The sequence below is a fragment of the Callospermophilus lateralis genome, unplaced genomic scaffold (assembly GCF_048772815.1).
Source record: "Callospermophilus lateralis isolate mCalLat2 unplaced genomic scaffold, mCalLat2.hap1 Scaffold_250, whole genome shotgun sequence".
Classification (NCBI taxonomy): domain Eukaryota; kingdom Metazoa; phylum Chordata; class Mammalia; order Rodentia; family Sciuridae; genus Callospermophilus; species Callospermophilus lateralis.
Window position 1 is genome coordinate 1,370,203 of NW_027513332.1, and position 17,293 is coordinate 1,387,495.

At 34.1% G+C, this 17,293-nt stretch overlaps 1 protein-coding gene and 1 non-coding gene across 2 annotated transcripts in view; one reads left to right on the top strand and one right to left on the bottom strand.

The window, feature by feature from the left end:
- The window catches only part of LOC143389168 (transport and Golgi organization protein 1 homolog), a 40,107-nt gene that overhangs the window by 6,945 nt on the left and 15,869 nt on the right, over positions 1–17,293 (bottom strand). Inside the window, exons 7-18 of the mRNA XM_076842410.2 lie at positions 12,159–12,290; positions 9,923–9,944; positions 8,922–9,010; positions 8,604–8,681; positions 8,407–8,517; positions 7,122–7,193; positions 6,819–6,923; positions 6,054–6,176; positions 5,847–5,955; positions 4,760–4,815; positions 4,581–4,671; positions 4,271–4,409 (exon numbers count right to left, since the gene is read on the bottom strand). Of these exons, the coding sequence (XP_076698525.1) occupies positions 4,271–4,409; positions 4,581–4,671; positions 4,760–4,815; positions 5,847–5,955; positions 6,054–6,176; positions 6,819–6,923; positions 7,122–7,193; positions 8,407–8,517; positions 8,604–8,681; positions 8,922–9,010; positions 9,923–9,944; positions 12,159–12,290 (1,127 nt within the window). The remainder of the gene's footprint in view (positions 1–4,270; positions 4,410–4,580; positions 4,672–4,759; positions 4,816–5,846; positions 5,956–6,053; positions 6,177–6,818; positions 6,924–7,121; positions 7,194–8,406; positions 8,518–8,603; positions 8,682–8,921; positions 9,011–9,922; positions 9,945–12,158; positions 12,291–17,293) is intronic.
- Positions 15,029–15,135, top strand: LOC143389173 (U6 spliceosomal RNA). The gene has a single exon (XR_013090112.1). It is a non-coding gene; the product is annotated as a U6 spliceosomal RNA (small nuclear RNA).

Below are 17,293 nucleotides of genomic sequence, written 5' to 3' on the forward strand. Positions count from 1 at the left end.
AAAAAATCTTCTAGAATATATCTTTTAGCTATGCAATTAACCACAGAACATTTTTCACACTTTAGATATTTATTTCAAAAGAATTGTAAATTAAGCAAAAAGACAAATCTGAGTTTTGATAATGTCTATCAACCAGAAAAAGAAGCCAAAGTGACCCACTATCAGAGTATTATCTACTGACAAGTTTTAACTCTGATCATGAAACTCAAGATGTTCATCTACTGACACAAAGGTAGCCACATTTAATGATTTAAAAAATACTATTTTCTGCTATCCTTGTACTACTTTAGCCATAGTTCCAATTCAAAAGATAATTAACTTGAAACTTAATTTTCCATTAATCAGAAGAACTACAGTAAAAAAGGATTACTGGTACCAAATAGAAAAAGGGGATAATATATTCCTATATAGCTTCTCATTTAATTTTTCAGAAAGTATTTTATGAGTGGCTATAATATACTAGTTACCTTGTAAGATGCTAAAGAATAAAAGAGCTCACTGTTTCAGGTATAAATGATGCCTAAAGGAATATAATAATTTTCCCCACTGGCTTAAGAAGGAATATGGAGAAAACTGAATCTTGAAGGACAGAGAAAATTTTGTTTCCAATTATCAAAGAGTTAGTCTGAGAGCACTAAGAACAATCAAAACATCTTTAAAAGAATATAAAATTGTGTTTGAAGGGATCCAAGTTAAAAAGTCAGTGAAGATATATGTATGTGGCCAAGATCCATTAGAAAAAGGAATCTCAGAATTACAAGTAAGGCTGGCACTTTAAGATACTTTTCTCCTATTGAAGATAACACAAAGATATGAGTCTGAACCAAGCCTTCATTAAATTCCTGGGCTTAGAGGAAAAATGAGGCTACCAATAAAGGGACCCTTAATAAAAGCCCTAGCCTTTGAGTTTAGATTAGAAAGTACTGCACACTTAAGTGATGAACAGGCAAAAAAATCCAAAAGGAACAATACTGAAAAACATTGAAAAGACAAGTCATTTTTTAATTATCTTAATTGCTGACTAAGTTTAAAGTGACAATCTTACTCAAGTAACCTCAACACTTTTCTATAAGAAGATAACTTCGTCTTAGTCCTCAAATTTCATCTATAATTATCACAACAATGTTGGCCAATCAAAACTGACCAGGCACTCCATAAGACAAAATTCTGTGAGAAAAAATCCCACAGAAAAGGAAACCAGCTAATGGGGTTATCCGCACATGTTTTAAAATCACTGTGCTTTATATAGTCAAAAAAGTAAAGTCAAGATTATGAATTTCAGGGCTGGGAATATAGTTTAGTTGGTAGAGTGCTGCCTTGCATGCACAAGGCTCTGGGGTTCAAACCCCAGCACCACAAAAGAGGAAAAAAAAGATTATGAATTTTGTCAAAGGATTAGAAACTATAAAACAAAGAAATAGTTGGGTGTGGTGACCTACCTACAGTCGAAGATACTCAGGAGGCAGAGGCAGAATTATGAGATTAAAGATAGCTTGGAAAGCAGTAAGACCCTAGTCCCTTATGAGAAAGAGCAAGGAGTCTGGGGAGGTAGCTCAATAGTAGAGCACATGGCTCAAGGTCCTGGGTTTGAGCTGTAGTACTGAAATAGGACTGGGGTTGTGGCTCAGTGGTGAAGCACAGGCCCCACATGTGTGGGGCACTGGGATCAGTCCTCAACACCACATAAAATAAATAAAATATTGTGTCGGGCTGGGGATGTGGCTCAAGAGGTAGTGTGCTTGCCTGGCATGCGTGCGGCCCCGGGTTCAATCCTCAGCACCCCATGCAAACAAAGATGTTGTGTCTGCCAAAAACTAAAAAATAAATATTAAAATTCTTTCTCTCTCTCTTAAAAAAATCCTATAAAAAATAAAATATTGTGTCCATCTACAACTAAAATAATATTTTAAACCCTGAATTTTTTAAAATCCTAAACTCAATGAATGATTTTAACAGCAGATTTGGGAAGTGAAATAAATCCTAGAGCTTTTAACATAGGTCAGAAGAAAATATCCAGAAGAAGTAAATCCAGAATGTAGGAGGCAGTGGAAATCAAATTCTAATATACATTATTATAATCAGAAGAGAGAATGAGGAAAAATCAACATTTAGAAAAAGACTCGAAAATTCAAGAAGTGTTTAATGGTCCCAAGCAACATAACTGCAAGAGGAAAAGTGGGTGGGGTGGGGAAAACTACACCTAGGCACTTCCCAATACAACTGTTAAAAAAAGAGAAAGGACTACAGAAACTAGAAGAGGGATAAGACCAAACAACAATGATAATGGACTCCTTAAAGAAAAAATTTAAAACAGATGGTAATTAATTGGATATTTTTAAATTTCTAAAACTAAGTAACAGTCAAAATTCAGTAGCCAAAAGAAAGATCCTTTAAAAATGGAAACTGGTTTTAACTCTAATCATGAAGTTCATGTCAACCTAATACAGATTATAAAGGTAGCAATATTTAGTGTATAAAATACTATTCTCTGTTTATCCTTGTATTACCTTTGATACACTAATCAAATCTATCATTAAAGGACAATGTTCAAATAGAATGAAAATAATTTCAAATAAGAAACCAACAGTGTAGAATGCAGAACTACAGAAACTTTAAATATGTGTATAAATTGAATGAATGTCTTGTGGAGTTCACAGTATATGAAGTACTAACATACAATGCCACAACAGTTATCTGATTCAGGAGCTACTTAAAGCCCATAAAAAAAATAATAAACCTATTAATCTATGTCAGGTTTTTATTAAATCCAGAATATATACCATGGCCTTTAAATTATGAGAAGATGAATAAAATTATAATTATATAATTATAATTCCATTATAATTTATGATTACATCAAGCTTATACAGGGGATGAGGAAAAAAATTAAAAATATTTAAACTATTAAAAAGATACAAGGAAGAAAAAAAGAACAGGTCATCAAATAGAAAGCAAATTCTTCATAAACCACATGCACATATTGACATGGACAGACTTATATTTTAGAAAGTCCACTCAAGCGGCTATAGAGAAAACTACTAAGAATTTGAAATAAGTTATATACAAATATAAAAAATGTAGAATGAAGACAGATGATCTAAGTTAGAAACAGAAAAGATGACACAGGCATGAACTAACATAGTGCCTGGGGATGAGTAAAAAGAGTAAAAACCACAGATGATGACTGAATGAATTTTGGAGGAGTTGAGAAAAATAGTGCTACAATTTAACTGCATTACAAAAAATTAATTGCCATTTAGGTCATTCAGATTACTAGTAGGGACAGAGAAAACAAGTGTTCTTTTAAAAAAAAAGTGATAAAATGAGAAATGTTTCTTTGAAACAGGCCAGGAATTTAGAACTGGCCTGAACAAAAATTTGAGATTCTAAAAAGGTCGATTGGAGATCACAGAATTTTAGAAAAGTTAATGGAAAGGTTTCAATATTTAATGCATTAATTAGGCAACAGAAGTCAAAATACCTAAAAATAGTTAGGTCTGTAAGAAGGTCTGTCTTTGCTTTACAAGATATATATATATATATATACCGAAGAGTAAAATCAGGTGCAAACAAATAAAATCTGACACAACCTATTTTTAGAGAATCCAAGTATTTTTGTGGATTAAAAACTTCAAATGAACTTTCAAAAAATAACTAGCTCCATATTAAGAAGATTAATATATAAATATATTCTACAAACAAGTACTTCTGTAATCATAACTCCTAAGGTCCTTGCCACAGTTCAATTTTGTGTGAACATCTGAGATATTCAAGTCCAAAACTTGTAACATCAATAAGTAAATATTATCCCTTTTTGAAGTTTTTATTCTACTAAAACATGTCATTCCAAATCACTCAGTATTTTTAAAGGTCCAGAGTTAGAGATACAAGTTCAAAACATTAGAATTACATAACTGATCACAATGAAAGGTAATTAAAATAAATAGGGAGATCATAGAAAGGGTCTAGAACTTTGAGAGGTATTTCCACATCAGTGACTGTTAATACCATTTTACCACTTCCTGCCTTCATATGAATTTGACAATTGATTACGATGTCCTCACAGCCTTAGTTTATGGTTCCAACTACCTCAGGACTCTTAAGACTGACAATGGAAAGAAAAATGCAACTTATAGGAAACAAAACACAAAGGAAAAAAGACAAATCTCTACTTATTACAACTAGAAGAAATTGTAAATAATCTTAAGAAAACATAAAATTATCTATTAGTTCACACAGTGATAACAATAACAAACAATGAAAATCTTACTTTTGTAGTGCCATCTCATTTTTCTGGTAGAGTTCATTTAAAATCTCCACTTTCTGCCTTAGAGTTTTGCATTCCTCTTCCAGTCCAACTTTAGAAGACTGTAGTGAATTGCAGTCACCTTCTAATTTCTTTATTTGGTCTGTAAAGGATAAAACAGCTTATCTCTATATGTGTACAAGGACTTAAGAACTTGTTTGAGGGAGTAGTGCCAAGAAAAGTAAGAAGCATGAAAGCAAGAAGCCATTCTTTATCTTTCCAATAAAATTTTAAGTCTTTCCAACATGGCAATTTCTTCTCAAAAAGAACCCACCTTTTAGATTACATTTTGTGGGCATCGAGGCTCTTAGCATAAGTTGTAAAAGTTTTAGATCCTCTTCAACTACTGATATTGTAGTTTGTGTCTAAAAATTGCAGAAAAGAGAGGTATTCTTAAAAGTGAGGCACAGGAAGAATTCACAGGCACTATGGGACTCTTACAAACAACTATACCCGAGAGACATCCATCATCTGCTTAATTTGATCTTTGATCTTCTCGTTCCGATCACCTAAAAAACAAAAGACTTTTGCTTTTTCTTTCCTTACTTTTAACTCTATATTCTCCTAACTTCCCCAAACTAAATAATGATTGTGTTCAAACACCAGAAGAAAAAAAAATCAATTAAATAACTAAACTGATTAGACTAATGACTTTTAAGAGAATTGCAAGCTTAGATTTAAAAAAAAGAGAGAGAGAGGTGAATTTCAGGCTGGGGTTGTGGCTCAGTGGTAGAGTGCTCACCTAGCATGTGTGAGGCACTGAGTTTGATCCTCAGCATAAAAATAAATAAAAGTACTGTCTGTCTTAAAAACAAAACAAAAAAAGGTGAATTTCTAGTTTGCACAACTAAAATGTTATCTATGCTATTCTTGTAAGATAAAAGCTTTTCTTCTCTCTCAGATCTATCTTCACCTGGGCAAGTAAGTGTCTTATTTAGAAAGATTCAATCCTCTATTTTCTCCCTGAATCTACTACCAGGTGTGGTTTGAAATACTTGCTATGTAAGCAATATCCAACTTGGGAGAAAACATCTGGAAATATTTTCCTCATCAGTAAACACTGTTACACTCCCTCTCTCTAGCTTTCTGATAGTCTCTAGACTCTGTTCTCACAGCCTTAGTTTATGGTTCCAACTACCTCTGGACTCTTAAGACTGACTATGGACCTTAAAACCACAGAGCCATAGAGATGATGAGTATCAAAATCAACTATCATCTGCATAAGAAATAAATTTCTCTTACTGTACAATGTTCAATACTCTAAGTATTGTACAGGATGTGACTATTGTAGCTGCAGTGTACTTACTAGTTTTCAATGGGATAGAAAAGGTCAGTGTTCTTCACATGCCTATTGCTACATTATACCCCAGCAACCCACCTCTGCCAATGCAACAGACATATCTATAGATCCAGTGATATGTGTCTACAACCCTGAAGCTTAAGAAGAAAATCAGCTAGCTGAAAAGTGGCATCTGTATAAATACTTAATTAAAGACAGGAAAGCAAAAAAAGGATTCAACCTCCCTGAGACTGATCTTACCTGCTACCTCTCCGTTGGTTAATTCATCTGACTCATCTTCTCTATTTTGATCCTCAGATTCAGATTCACATTGTAACCGATTCAACTGTGTGATATAATTAGTCAAAGCCTAGAAAAGAAGCAAAAGGTTGGAAGACTCTTGATTTTAATTCAGAAGATTTCAGGAGAAATCATGAGATGAAACATGTATTTGGAGTATAAACTTACATTAATAGTATCATCTTTGTGATTAAGAAATACAAGTAAATCTTTCTGGGACTTCTCAAATGATTTGATGTGTTCACTGAGCTCAGCGTGTGATGTACACCAGTCTTTGACTTCCTGCTGCAACTGAAAAGTCAAAACACATGAATTCCTGTGGGTTAGGGAGGGGTTTCTGCACTGGATACATCAGGACTACAAGACTTAGACAAAGAAATAGAGAACCATACTCCTCGGTGGCCTGCCTCAATGGAGGGGGTTGAGACCTTGGTTAAGGAAGAGGGCAGAGTGGCCCCAACTCTCACAGCTGCAGTAAGAACATCAGAGTTCTCAGGAAGTTGACCCTGTTTATTGCATTCCCCAGAAAATTGCTGCCAATTCAAATAATTTACCTCCAGCAGGAATGGCTGGGCACATATGACTGTCTCCTAAATTTAGACTCCTTATCATGTAATCTTCCCTTGGCCAGTGAATCAGTAACTACTCAAAAGAGGATAATAAAATACTTAATTTTCTGGTTTAAAAAGTTTCTTTGAGGCTATGCAAGTTAATAACTGGTTGACATTTGATAAGAAAAGCAATAATCCAAAAATCCAAAACAGATGGAGAACATATACATGCACTCAATTTAGGGAGCATGTTTAAACTTTGCATATCTAGAAAAGGTCCTACATGAATATTCCTTACCTCAGAAACAGATCCAAGAAAGATACAAGATAATGATATTCACTTCTCTAGTTTACATTATGTATGACATCAAATTTTCTTTACCTGCTCTTTCGTCGTCTTAAGTATGGTATTTTCTTTCTGAAGCTGACAGCATTCCAACTTCACCTTCTCTTCACGAAGCTTAGCTTCATTAAAGACAATTTGAAGCTAATGCAAAACACTAGAGTTAGTGAATTAATTCCAAAGAAAAAACAAAGTTATACTTTCCCAAACCAGACATCATATAGTTCTCATTTTTTGCACATTTTAGCACACTTCAAATTTTTGGTCCGCAAAAAACTAAGATATAGTATTAATATCCCATATTATGCCAACTATCCCATTAGCAAGAGTTGGCAGCTTTACCTCTGAAAATTCAGAAGTATTCACTGAAATGACATCTTCAAGCTTCTCTATAGATTTCTTATTTTCAATTATCTGCCAGGTGAAAACAGAACACAAAATATGCATTAGGATTTCAGTAGAAATAGTGATATGTGTGTGTGTGCGTGTGTGCGTGTGTGTACACACATATATATACTAAAAAAGATAAACACAACAAAATATTTGTCAAGCCATCCCATTACATTTCAGTAATGCAGGGGATCCAGCTTTGGACTAAGCAAAAAATCAAGAACTGAAAGAGATGAGGGAAAATGAAGTCATAAATATTTCATGGCATCCACAACCTTACTGTTTATGAGATAACCAGAAAAAAAGGTCAAAGTATAGAAAATCATAATGCAATAATAAAATGTTTTAAAGCTTAGAAAATTAATTAATTACTGTTTTAAATAAATCAGTTCAAATTAGTAATTTTTTTTCTAGTGATAGAGAAAAAAAATTTCCCAAGATCATTTTTAAAATTTTCTTATCTTAAGTAAAAAATGATAAAATTTAAGGGAGAATAGACTAATCTCACATACAGAAGAATTCCCAAAAATTTATAAAGATATTCGCTCCTTAAGGAAGTGGACATAACTCCCCAATCTTTGTTTGCAATGCCTGGGATTGAATCCTCGGCCTCATGCATGCTAGGCAAGTGCTCTACCATGAGCTGCATCCTGAGCTCGTAACTCTTCATACTTTAACTGTGGGCTGTGCATGGTAACTTCCAAAGAATATAATATGAAAAGGATTGGAAAGAATTTTTACAGTGACGAAATCTGATAAATACTACCTCAGCTAGGTGATCAAGCTTACTTGGGGGTAGGATATTTCAGAACACACTCTCTACTATCTTTTGCAACTTTTATGTAATTACAGAAACTTATAGAAATTGAAAATGAAATATGTAAGTAAAATTTTTTTAAGTACAGAAAATTGATTAATTCATTACTCTTTCAAGTAAAAAGTAAACAAATACTGTTCAATTGGACAATAGTTTTTTAGTTGATCTGCATGTTTCCAAGGGCAGAGCAAAGCAATATGAAAATTATCCAAGGTTGAGAATAAAAATATTTCCTAGGCCCATAAAAATAATTTGTTGTATCAGTACTTAAAAGTTCCACAAAATGGGCACAGATGTGGGTTCAACTTCCTTGACTCCTAATCTTACTTTAGTTAACAGCTGGACTAAGTTCAACTTAACCAATTTTACAAAATATTTCAAAAGCCAAATTAAAGCAACACTTAGCAGCAAAACTCTTACCAAGTCGTGATTCTTAGCATTCTGTTCTCTTTCAGATTCTAACATAACATGAAGACTTTTAGCTCTCTCATCCAGAAATTCTTTAGCTTTTTCAAGAAGCTTTATTTTATCCTGGGAAAAAAGGTGTCAAGATTACTCACTCATTACATTTACTTTTGAGTTTAGAATGTAATTCCCCCAAAAGAAGGGATTTTTACCTTATATTTAGTTGCTTCATCAGAAAGAATCATATTTTGTTTCATGGTTTCTTGGATCTGTTTCTCTGATTCCTTTATCTATGTAAATAAAGCATTCAGAATTAAGATACACAAATTATAGTGCTACTATACAAGTTACTTCCAGACAAGTGACCCTTTCCAGAAGAAAGCAGTACTTAATACATGTGACTGCTTAGAATTTGGATGATTTGTAGGAAATAATGAAATAAAAACTTTAAAATATGATTTTTAAATTAAAACAGGTAGAAATGATTCAAGCTAGAACCAAGGGAGAAAGAAACAAAAAAATAATTATACCTTCTGTTCATACTTTGAAAATTTCTGTATCAGTTCTTCATCTTCTTTCATGAAATTGATTATCTTTTGGGCAATTTGCTGTTCAGTGACTAAAAGGGGGAAATACACAAGATTATTACAATCATTAAATGAAATCCAATTACTCAATCTACTAAAAGTAAAGACATGTTATATGGTACTATGAGGAAATACTTCTTAGCATAACTAGTATGCTTTTAAAAAGCAATCTATGCTTATTAGCAATAAGAGTATAAAATTATTAAAATTTAAGAAAAATATAAGAACAATGATATTTTGCTGGGTGTGGTGGTGCACACCTGTAATCCCAGTGGCTCAGGAGGCTGAGCTAGAAGGATCCCAAGTTCAAAGCCAGCCTCAGCAAGAGCGAGACACTAAGCAACTAAGTGAGACTTGGTCTCTAAATATAGGGGGTTTGGGATGTGGCTCAGTAGAGTGCCCCAGAGTTCAATTCCAGGTACCCTTCCCATCCAAAATGATATTTCAATTTAAGCTTATTTCACAGATGGGAAATACAGTAAAGTGTTGTAGCTTGATATTCCTCCCTTCTCAAAACACTTTCTTTTCAGAAAATGGAATCATTTAATTCTTTGCAAAGAAAAACAGAAATGAAAGCATACTGATTCACATTACCATTCTTTAAATTATCTACTCAATTACTTAATGCATGATTAAATCATTAGGATAGAAATACTCTTCAAATGTAATACATCTGCATTACATCAATATTCAAAGTTAATCTGCCCCCAATTAAAACTTATCATCTCCCTATCCACAATTTGTTCCTCCTCTTTATCTCCTATCTCAGAGTTGGAACCAGCATCATCTACTCAGTTATCCATGCTAGCAACCTAGGAATAGTAAAATTTTCAGGAGGTAAAAAAAAGTAATAGACATTAAAAGTCACTGTATCTACTTCTAACATAGATAAAACACACATCAAACACCAATACAATACAAGTTTAAGAAACCTAAAAATTTACCTTGATATACTCTATCTTTTACCTAGAAGAGAGAAAAAAGATTAAATTTGATGTCAAACATCTGCTCAATAGAAACAGCATTCCTAAAACAACAGTCAGAATCATAACCAAGTGAGAATTTAATAACATTCTGGTTCAGAATAATAAATTTATAGGATTAAAAATAAGTAAAGGTTAACAAGCATTTTAAATTTAATTGGTAGTTATATTTCATAAATAGGCTCTGACATAAACACACTAAGATATGTACCTTATTTCACAGTAAAGATGTGTGTGTGTATGTGTGTGTGTGTGTGTGTACTCAAAATCATTTACTTGAGAATTCTAAATAACCAGGATAAAGTCTAGAAACAATCAAAAGGAATCTGAGGAAATGATACTAAGGCATAATCTTTGTACTAAGATATGCCACTTTCACTCACCAGAAAACATCTTAGAACTCCAATTTAAATCTGCCTATTGGCTGAATTTAGAAACTAATAGGCTACATCATCTTATTTCTACAAACCACTAAATATATAGCAAGAAATCTGAAAGGGAAGACTGCTAGAAGAAAATGCACAAGCAACAAGAGAAATGACAATTAACATATTCTGGAAAGGACAAAAACAATCATTTCCTAAAGACAGCAATAAACGGCCTGATAATAAAACCTAAGCAGAATTTTTTTAAAAACATCACTAAATTTCTTTGTAACTTAGCATATACTTGTCCTTTCAAATGTTATAAATGGTGATGGAATACTCAGATGTGTCCATGGATCATCCATGGGATCTTCGTAATAGGAAATTGCATTCAGAAAACTCCAACACAGAAAGAAATGGCATTTCTTTAATGTCATAGCCTTGCTAACCTTTTACTCAAAATGACAACAGAAGAAAATGGGAAGTAGCATAAAAGCAGTCATCTAAGGAAGAGACTAAAGCTCCAAAGTCAAATGCTGAAACTGAGGAGCAACAGCTAGGAACCAGATCCCACATAACCTAGTGAAAAGAGAAACAGGTATTGTTTCTTTCTTGAAATGAAAGAAACAAGAGAGAAATATAAAGTGTTTTCATGTTTTTCCCTTCTCTTTATCCTTCTATTTCCTTTTTCCTTTTAGCTGAGAAAAAGTTCAATGAGATTGAACTGTGAAAATTCCTCACAGGAATCCAGGCAAATGATTCTTCTATTTAAGAAGGGAATGCTTTTTAAGAGATTTTACACTCAATTGTACAAGGAGAGGAAACTTACCTTAACAATGATATGTCTGATATAATTAAGAAATCAGAAAAAGAACACTCAGATTTGAAAAGATTTGTATCCAATGCTTTTGGCCTCTTTAACTGTTAGGCTTTTCATATGCAAAGTCCATTTACCTAAAATAATTTTCTTCCAATTATGTTAAATAACTATGAAACAGAATGACCTACAGTACAAACATATGTATGTATAAGCTTATATATATACGCTTATACATATATGTACACACATACACAGAGATAGACTAATTCTGCTCAGAAAAAAAAGACTTAATGAACAAAACATTTAATGGATTTTTGGACAACACATAATCTATACTTCCAAATAAAAAGGTATTTTCTGAACATATGATCAAATCATAAAATCTGGGAAAAATATATATAAAAGACTGGAAAAATTATCTTATCTTCTTTATCTCATATTACTGTATTTCTTTGTAGCATTTCCCCCTGTTTATATGTGTTTATATTAACATACAGTTCATCAACATTTAAATCTTAGTTTCTGCTTTTTTTTCCACTTCACATTTAATTGTGAGCATTTTCTGTACCTCAAAGCTTTGAAATAGATAAATCTGCCTACTATTCCATTAAGCGAACATACAATATCCCCTAAATGAATTATGTTGTGCTAAGTCTTCAATCTAATACACTGTTCCACTGAAAAACATTACCAAAATCTTCAAAGCATAGTTATTTCTTTAATATAGATTACTAGACATATATGCTACATAAAAGGATATTTATCTAACCTATCCCATCTTTTATCCCACTTTTAAGACTTCTGATACGTATGAAACTACTGGTCAGGATGGCTGTAAGAATTACCAGTTCTACCAACTGCACCCACACTAAATTATTTTATAAGGTTAGTTTGACTTAAACCACTAATTTGTGTTTTAGCAACTGAAAAGGAAAAAAAGTGGGGGGGCAGTGACTATATAAAATAATCCTTGTGCTTATGTGCTAAGGTATAAGTAAGTTAATTTACTCACAACAAGAACAGTTCTCCAAAAGAAAATGACAAAGGATACCAATCCAAAGAAAACAGTGAAAACTACAGGCTCCCATGGTAGTCCATAAAAATCAGGCCCAGGTTGATACTCATCAGGCAATGCAGTAAACAGCTGAAACAGACAAATTAGAAGAAATGGGAAACCTTAAATTTATAACAAAACAGTCACAAAGAATCATGGCAATTCTAAACCAACCTCCTCGTCAGAAATCCACCTCCTCAATATTTTCCAATAGTTTCTTCAAGAGAAAGGATACTGACAGTCTCATATTTTTTGTTCACTTGCAGTGTTTTCAAGTATAATGAATCTAAATACTTTTTTAAAAAATTTATTTATGTATCTTTAGTTTCAGGTGGACACATTATTTTGTTTTTATATGGTGCTAAGGATCGAACCCCTAACCATCTAACCATCTAACCCTAACCATCTAACCCTAACCCTAACCCTAACCCTAACCCTGTGCCTCATGCATGCTAGGCAAGCGCTCTACCACTGAACCACAACTCCAGCCTGAATCTAAATACTTTAAATTGAGCATACTTTAAATTTTCCAGTTTGTAACAGGCCCTATATCATCACATTGTCTAACACCTGGCTAGAATCCCTCTGGATCATTCTTTTCTCTTAGATAACCTGGTTTTTATAATTTAAAAAATTCATTTAAGACAAAAACTTAAATATATGAAAGAACTAATTAATTTTATGGCAACAAATAAAAACAATGAAACAATAAAAAGATTTCAAGCCCCTTTGGGTATCATTTGATAAGCTAGAATACCTTACTATTCTGAAAAGTGTTTAAATAAAGAAAAGGAATCAAATATTTATCTCCTGCCTTAACTATACAAACCAAATATCTGTGTAAAGAATAATCAATCATAGCCAGGCGCCGTGGCAAACACTTGTAATCCCAGTAGCTAGGGAGGCTGAGGAGGGAGGATAGCAAGTTCAAAGTCAGCCTCAGCAAAAGGGAATTGCTAAGCAACTCAGTGAAACACTGTATATAAATAAAATACAAAATAGGGCTGGGGATATGGCTCACTAGCCAAATGCCCCTGAGTTTAATTCCCAATACCCCCCCCCAAAAAAAAAGAATAATCAAATTTTTATTTGTGTAGGCATCCCATCCTTTAAATAAAGAAAGAAAAATCCAGCAACTCAGACCATTGCTATTTTGCAACCTATAATATATTAGCAAATCTCACCAACGTCACTGTTGACTAGTAGTCAACATCAAAGGAGAGGATATGCATATATCAATGCAATATTTCCTATTAAGTTTTCATAAGAAAAAGAATTGAACCTAAACCTGACTATGAATTTCCAAGAAATATAAAGCAACAGAGAGAAGCTGAGGTTGTTAGCTCAGCACTTGCCTAGAATGCATGGAGCCCGAGGTTCAATCCCAGCACCACCAAAAAAAAAAAAAAAAAAAAAAAGGCAATAGAGAAAACAGGTTAAATTGTTGTACCAGGGGGATGTCATTTATTCACCAAAGCTACAATATATCCTAGAAGTTCCACAAACGTATTTTTTTCAATTATTGCAAAAAGTTACAACAAAAGGAGAAATCAATTAACTTATATGAGACTTGTTCTCCCACTGAAAGCAACCAGAAAGTTGGAATATATATATTTTTGGTACCAGGGATTGAACTCAGGAGCACTTGATCACTGAGCCACATCCCCAGTCTCAGCCCCATTTTGTATTTTATTTAGAGACAGGGTCTCACTGAGTTACTTAGAACCTCACTTTTGCTAAGGCTGGCTTTGAACTCATGATTCTCTCTCAGCTTCCCGAGCCATTAGGATATTAAGGCATGTGCCACCATGCACAGTCAAAATATATTTTTAAAGAGCTATTTTTCAGATAGAAAGCCACAAGGGACATGCAACTGTCACCCCTAAGAGAAGGAGAACAAATAGGTGAGCATTCTACCTTGAGGCACCCTCTAGACCTCAGTTTGGGAAGGGGAACCCAAATGGGGCCTAACAGTCTCACTGAGGAGAAAGAGACCAGAGTTCCAGGAGATTAAGCAGCCAAAAACATGTAGAGAAAACTACCAGAAAGATGGGAGCCACAAAGAAAAAGAGTTCCAGAAATCTGCATGGAGGTGGTCTTCAGTTTGGGGCTACATTCTAAGCAGTACCTGCGAGGGCCAAGAACAACTATAAGCTAACCAATCCCACAGTTGGCACTGAGCTGGGAGAAGTCTGGATTCCAGCTAACCAGAGAGAGTTGACATACAAAAACAGTATGGTCAACAAGCTCATGAAGAAGTATTTGATCCAGGCATGATAGCACATGTCTGTAATCCCAGCAGCTCAGAAGGTTGAGGTAGGAGGATCCCAAGTTTGAGGCTGGCAAGTTAGTTTGAGCCTAAGCAAGTTAGTAAGACCCTATCTCAAAAAAAAAAAAAAAGTTCACTCAATATCATTAGTTATCAGGAAATAAACTCACAAAGACATACCCACTAGAATGGCCCAAGTGCTAGTGAAGATGAAGTCAAGTGGAAGTCTCCTAAATTGCTGGTGGAAGTATAAAATGATTGTGGTCATTTATTAGCATGGCTTGACAGTATCACAGAAGATAAAAACATACATTAAACATAGGAGGCAATTGCACTCCTAGATATGAGTCCACTTATAGGGGCATATATATGAAATAGTACTGTAGGAAAAATGAATCTATAGTTTAAAAAAAAAGTTATCAGTGGTTGCCTGGAACAGGTGGTGAAGAAACTCACTGGGAAGGATCCCAAGGAAACCCCTTTTCTAGTGAAAAAACTGTTCTATATCTTGATTATGGTAGTTTTTACATGGGTATCTACATTTGTTAAAACTCAGAGTGTGATTGCTTTGGCAGCACATATACTAAAATTGGGACAATACAGAAAAAATTAGCATGGTCCCTGAGCAAGGATGACACCCACATTTGTGAAGCATTCCTTAGTTTTGTGAAAACAACCCTTCAACAGATGAATGGATAAAGAAACTGTGGTACATATACAAAATGAAATGTTACTTATAGCATTAAAAGAGAAAAAAATTATGGCATCTGCGGGTGAATGGGAATATCAGGCTAAGGGAAGTAAGCCAATCCCAAAAACCAAAAGCTGTATGTTCTCTCTGAAAGTGGATGCTGACCCATAATGGGGGTGAGGTGGGTGGCAAGGGGCATGGAAAAAATGGAGGAACTGTGATTGGGCAAAGGGGAGGTAGGACAGGCGAGAGGGCATAGGGATAGGAAAGATGGTGGAATGAGATGAACCTCATTACCCGAGGTACATGTAGGACTACTACACGTGTTGTGTACAACTAGGAAAAGTTTTGTTCCATTTATGTACAATGAATCAAAATGCATTCTGCTATCATGTATAACCAATTAGAACAAATTAAAAAAAAAACTCACTGATATTGGCTATCAAGGAATTACTGTTAAGTTGGGTGATGGCCCATGGGTTCATTATACTATTCTCTATGCTTTTCTTTAAAGCTTTTCTAATTAAATTTATTTTTTAATTAGTACATAGAAATAAACATTATAATTATTGAAGTAAGTAACATGACATTTTGATGCATGTATACACTATGTAACGTTTAAATCAGGTTAAATATATCTACCTCCTCAAACATCATTTATGGTAAAACTTTCACAATCTTTTCTTCTAGTATTCTGAAATGTACAGTATGTTATGATTACCTATAGTCCCCTACTATTCTCTCTGCTCTTATTTGAAAGTTTCCATGATAAAAATACTAAAAATAATTTTTAAATTAAGATATAACTTCAAATATTTAAAGGATTTCTATGTAGAAAAGAATTCAATTTTATAGAGAAAATCATGTGGAGGAAAATTTGGAGTCAATACAAGGATGAACTAGACAACAGAAGAACATATAGCCTTGTAAGAGAGTGACTCCTGCTAGGAAATACTGGTGTACAGGCCTCATAACTACTCGTCAGGGCCACAGTAAAGAAAATTACAGCAATGAGTGAGAAACTAGACTAACAGCCTTCCAAGGTTTCTTCTAACACTAAGATTCTACTAAGATTCCATTGATCAATGAATCTGATTGGTGCACATCTCCCAAACACATCAGAGCCTATTACTCTCCAGTCCTATCAGATATCATACTACTTGTTTAAGATTTTACATTGACTTGTTCATAATTTTTGCATATATTTGTTAAGTCCTTTTCTTAAGGCTTTCAAAAATCACAATCATGCCTTACACCTGTTAGACTCTTTTAGTCCTCGCACAATGTCCTGTACATACTGGGCCATCAAAATGCCTTTTTGAAGGCTCCTTTCAAATCAGTCTCGTAACATTGTGCCTCTTCTTTGCCACTCACATCAATGTCTTACCTATCACCGCAAAATCACTGACCATACCTGCACCACATTCGTGTACCCCGACCTAGACCTAGAGGAGGGCTCTGTGCATACCTAAAAATATGAATAAAGAAATCGTTCCCATATCATGAGGCTGTAAACTTTCCAAGTGATGTTGATTCATTCTGATAATCAAATTATGACTGTGGAAGACTGGGCTTTAATCACTGGAAATATCATTATTCTAACTGCCTGGCTTGTACATACTCCTTACCCAGGTGGCTGCCACCACCATGAACAAACATGGAGCCAACTGAAAACTGATTCATTTCTCCCCATCACATCTTTTCCACCCTGGTGGTCTCTCCTCCCCAGGTATTCATTGTCTTTATACCACCTCTGACTGCCTACATGAGAATTAGGGGGTGCGTGGGGGTAAAACCCTACAAAATGCCAGACATCTCACCAGACACTTTACCTTGTCAAATCATTTAATTCTTATGATTGGAGTAAGCATTATCTACATTTTTCAGATGGGGAATCTGATATTCAAAAGTTTAGTTATTTGCCCAAACTTCTAAATGATAACCTTGGGATTTGAAACCAGATCTACCTGGCTTCAAAATCTATACATTTTACAAGGAAAACAACAACATCACTTTTCTTAAACAAGTCTTGAAATAACACAACTTACAGGAAACAACTTCAGTTGAGAAGGATTACTGTCACAATGGCCCTAGGACCATCTTATCCTCCAAGCTCTAAAAGCTTTCTCATTC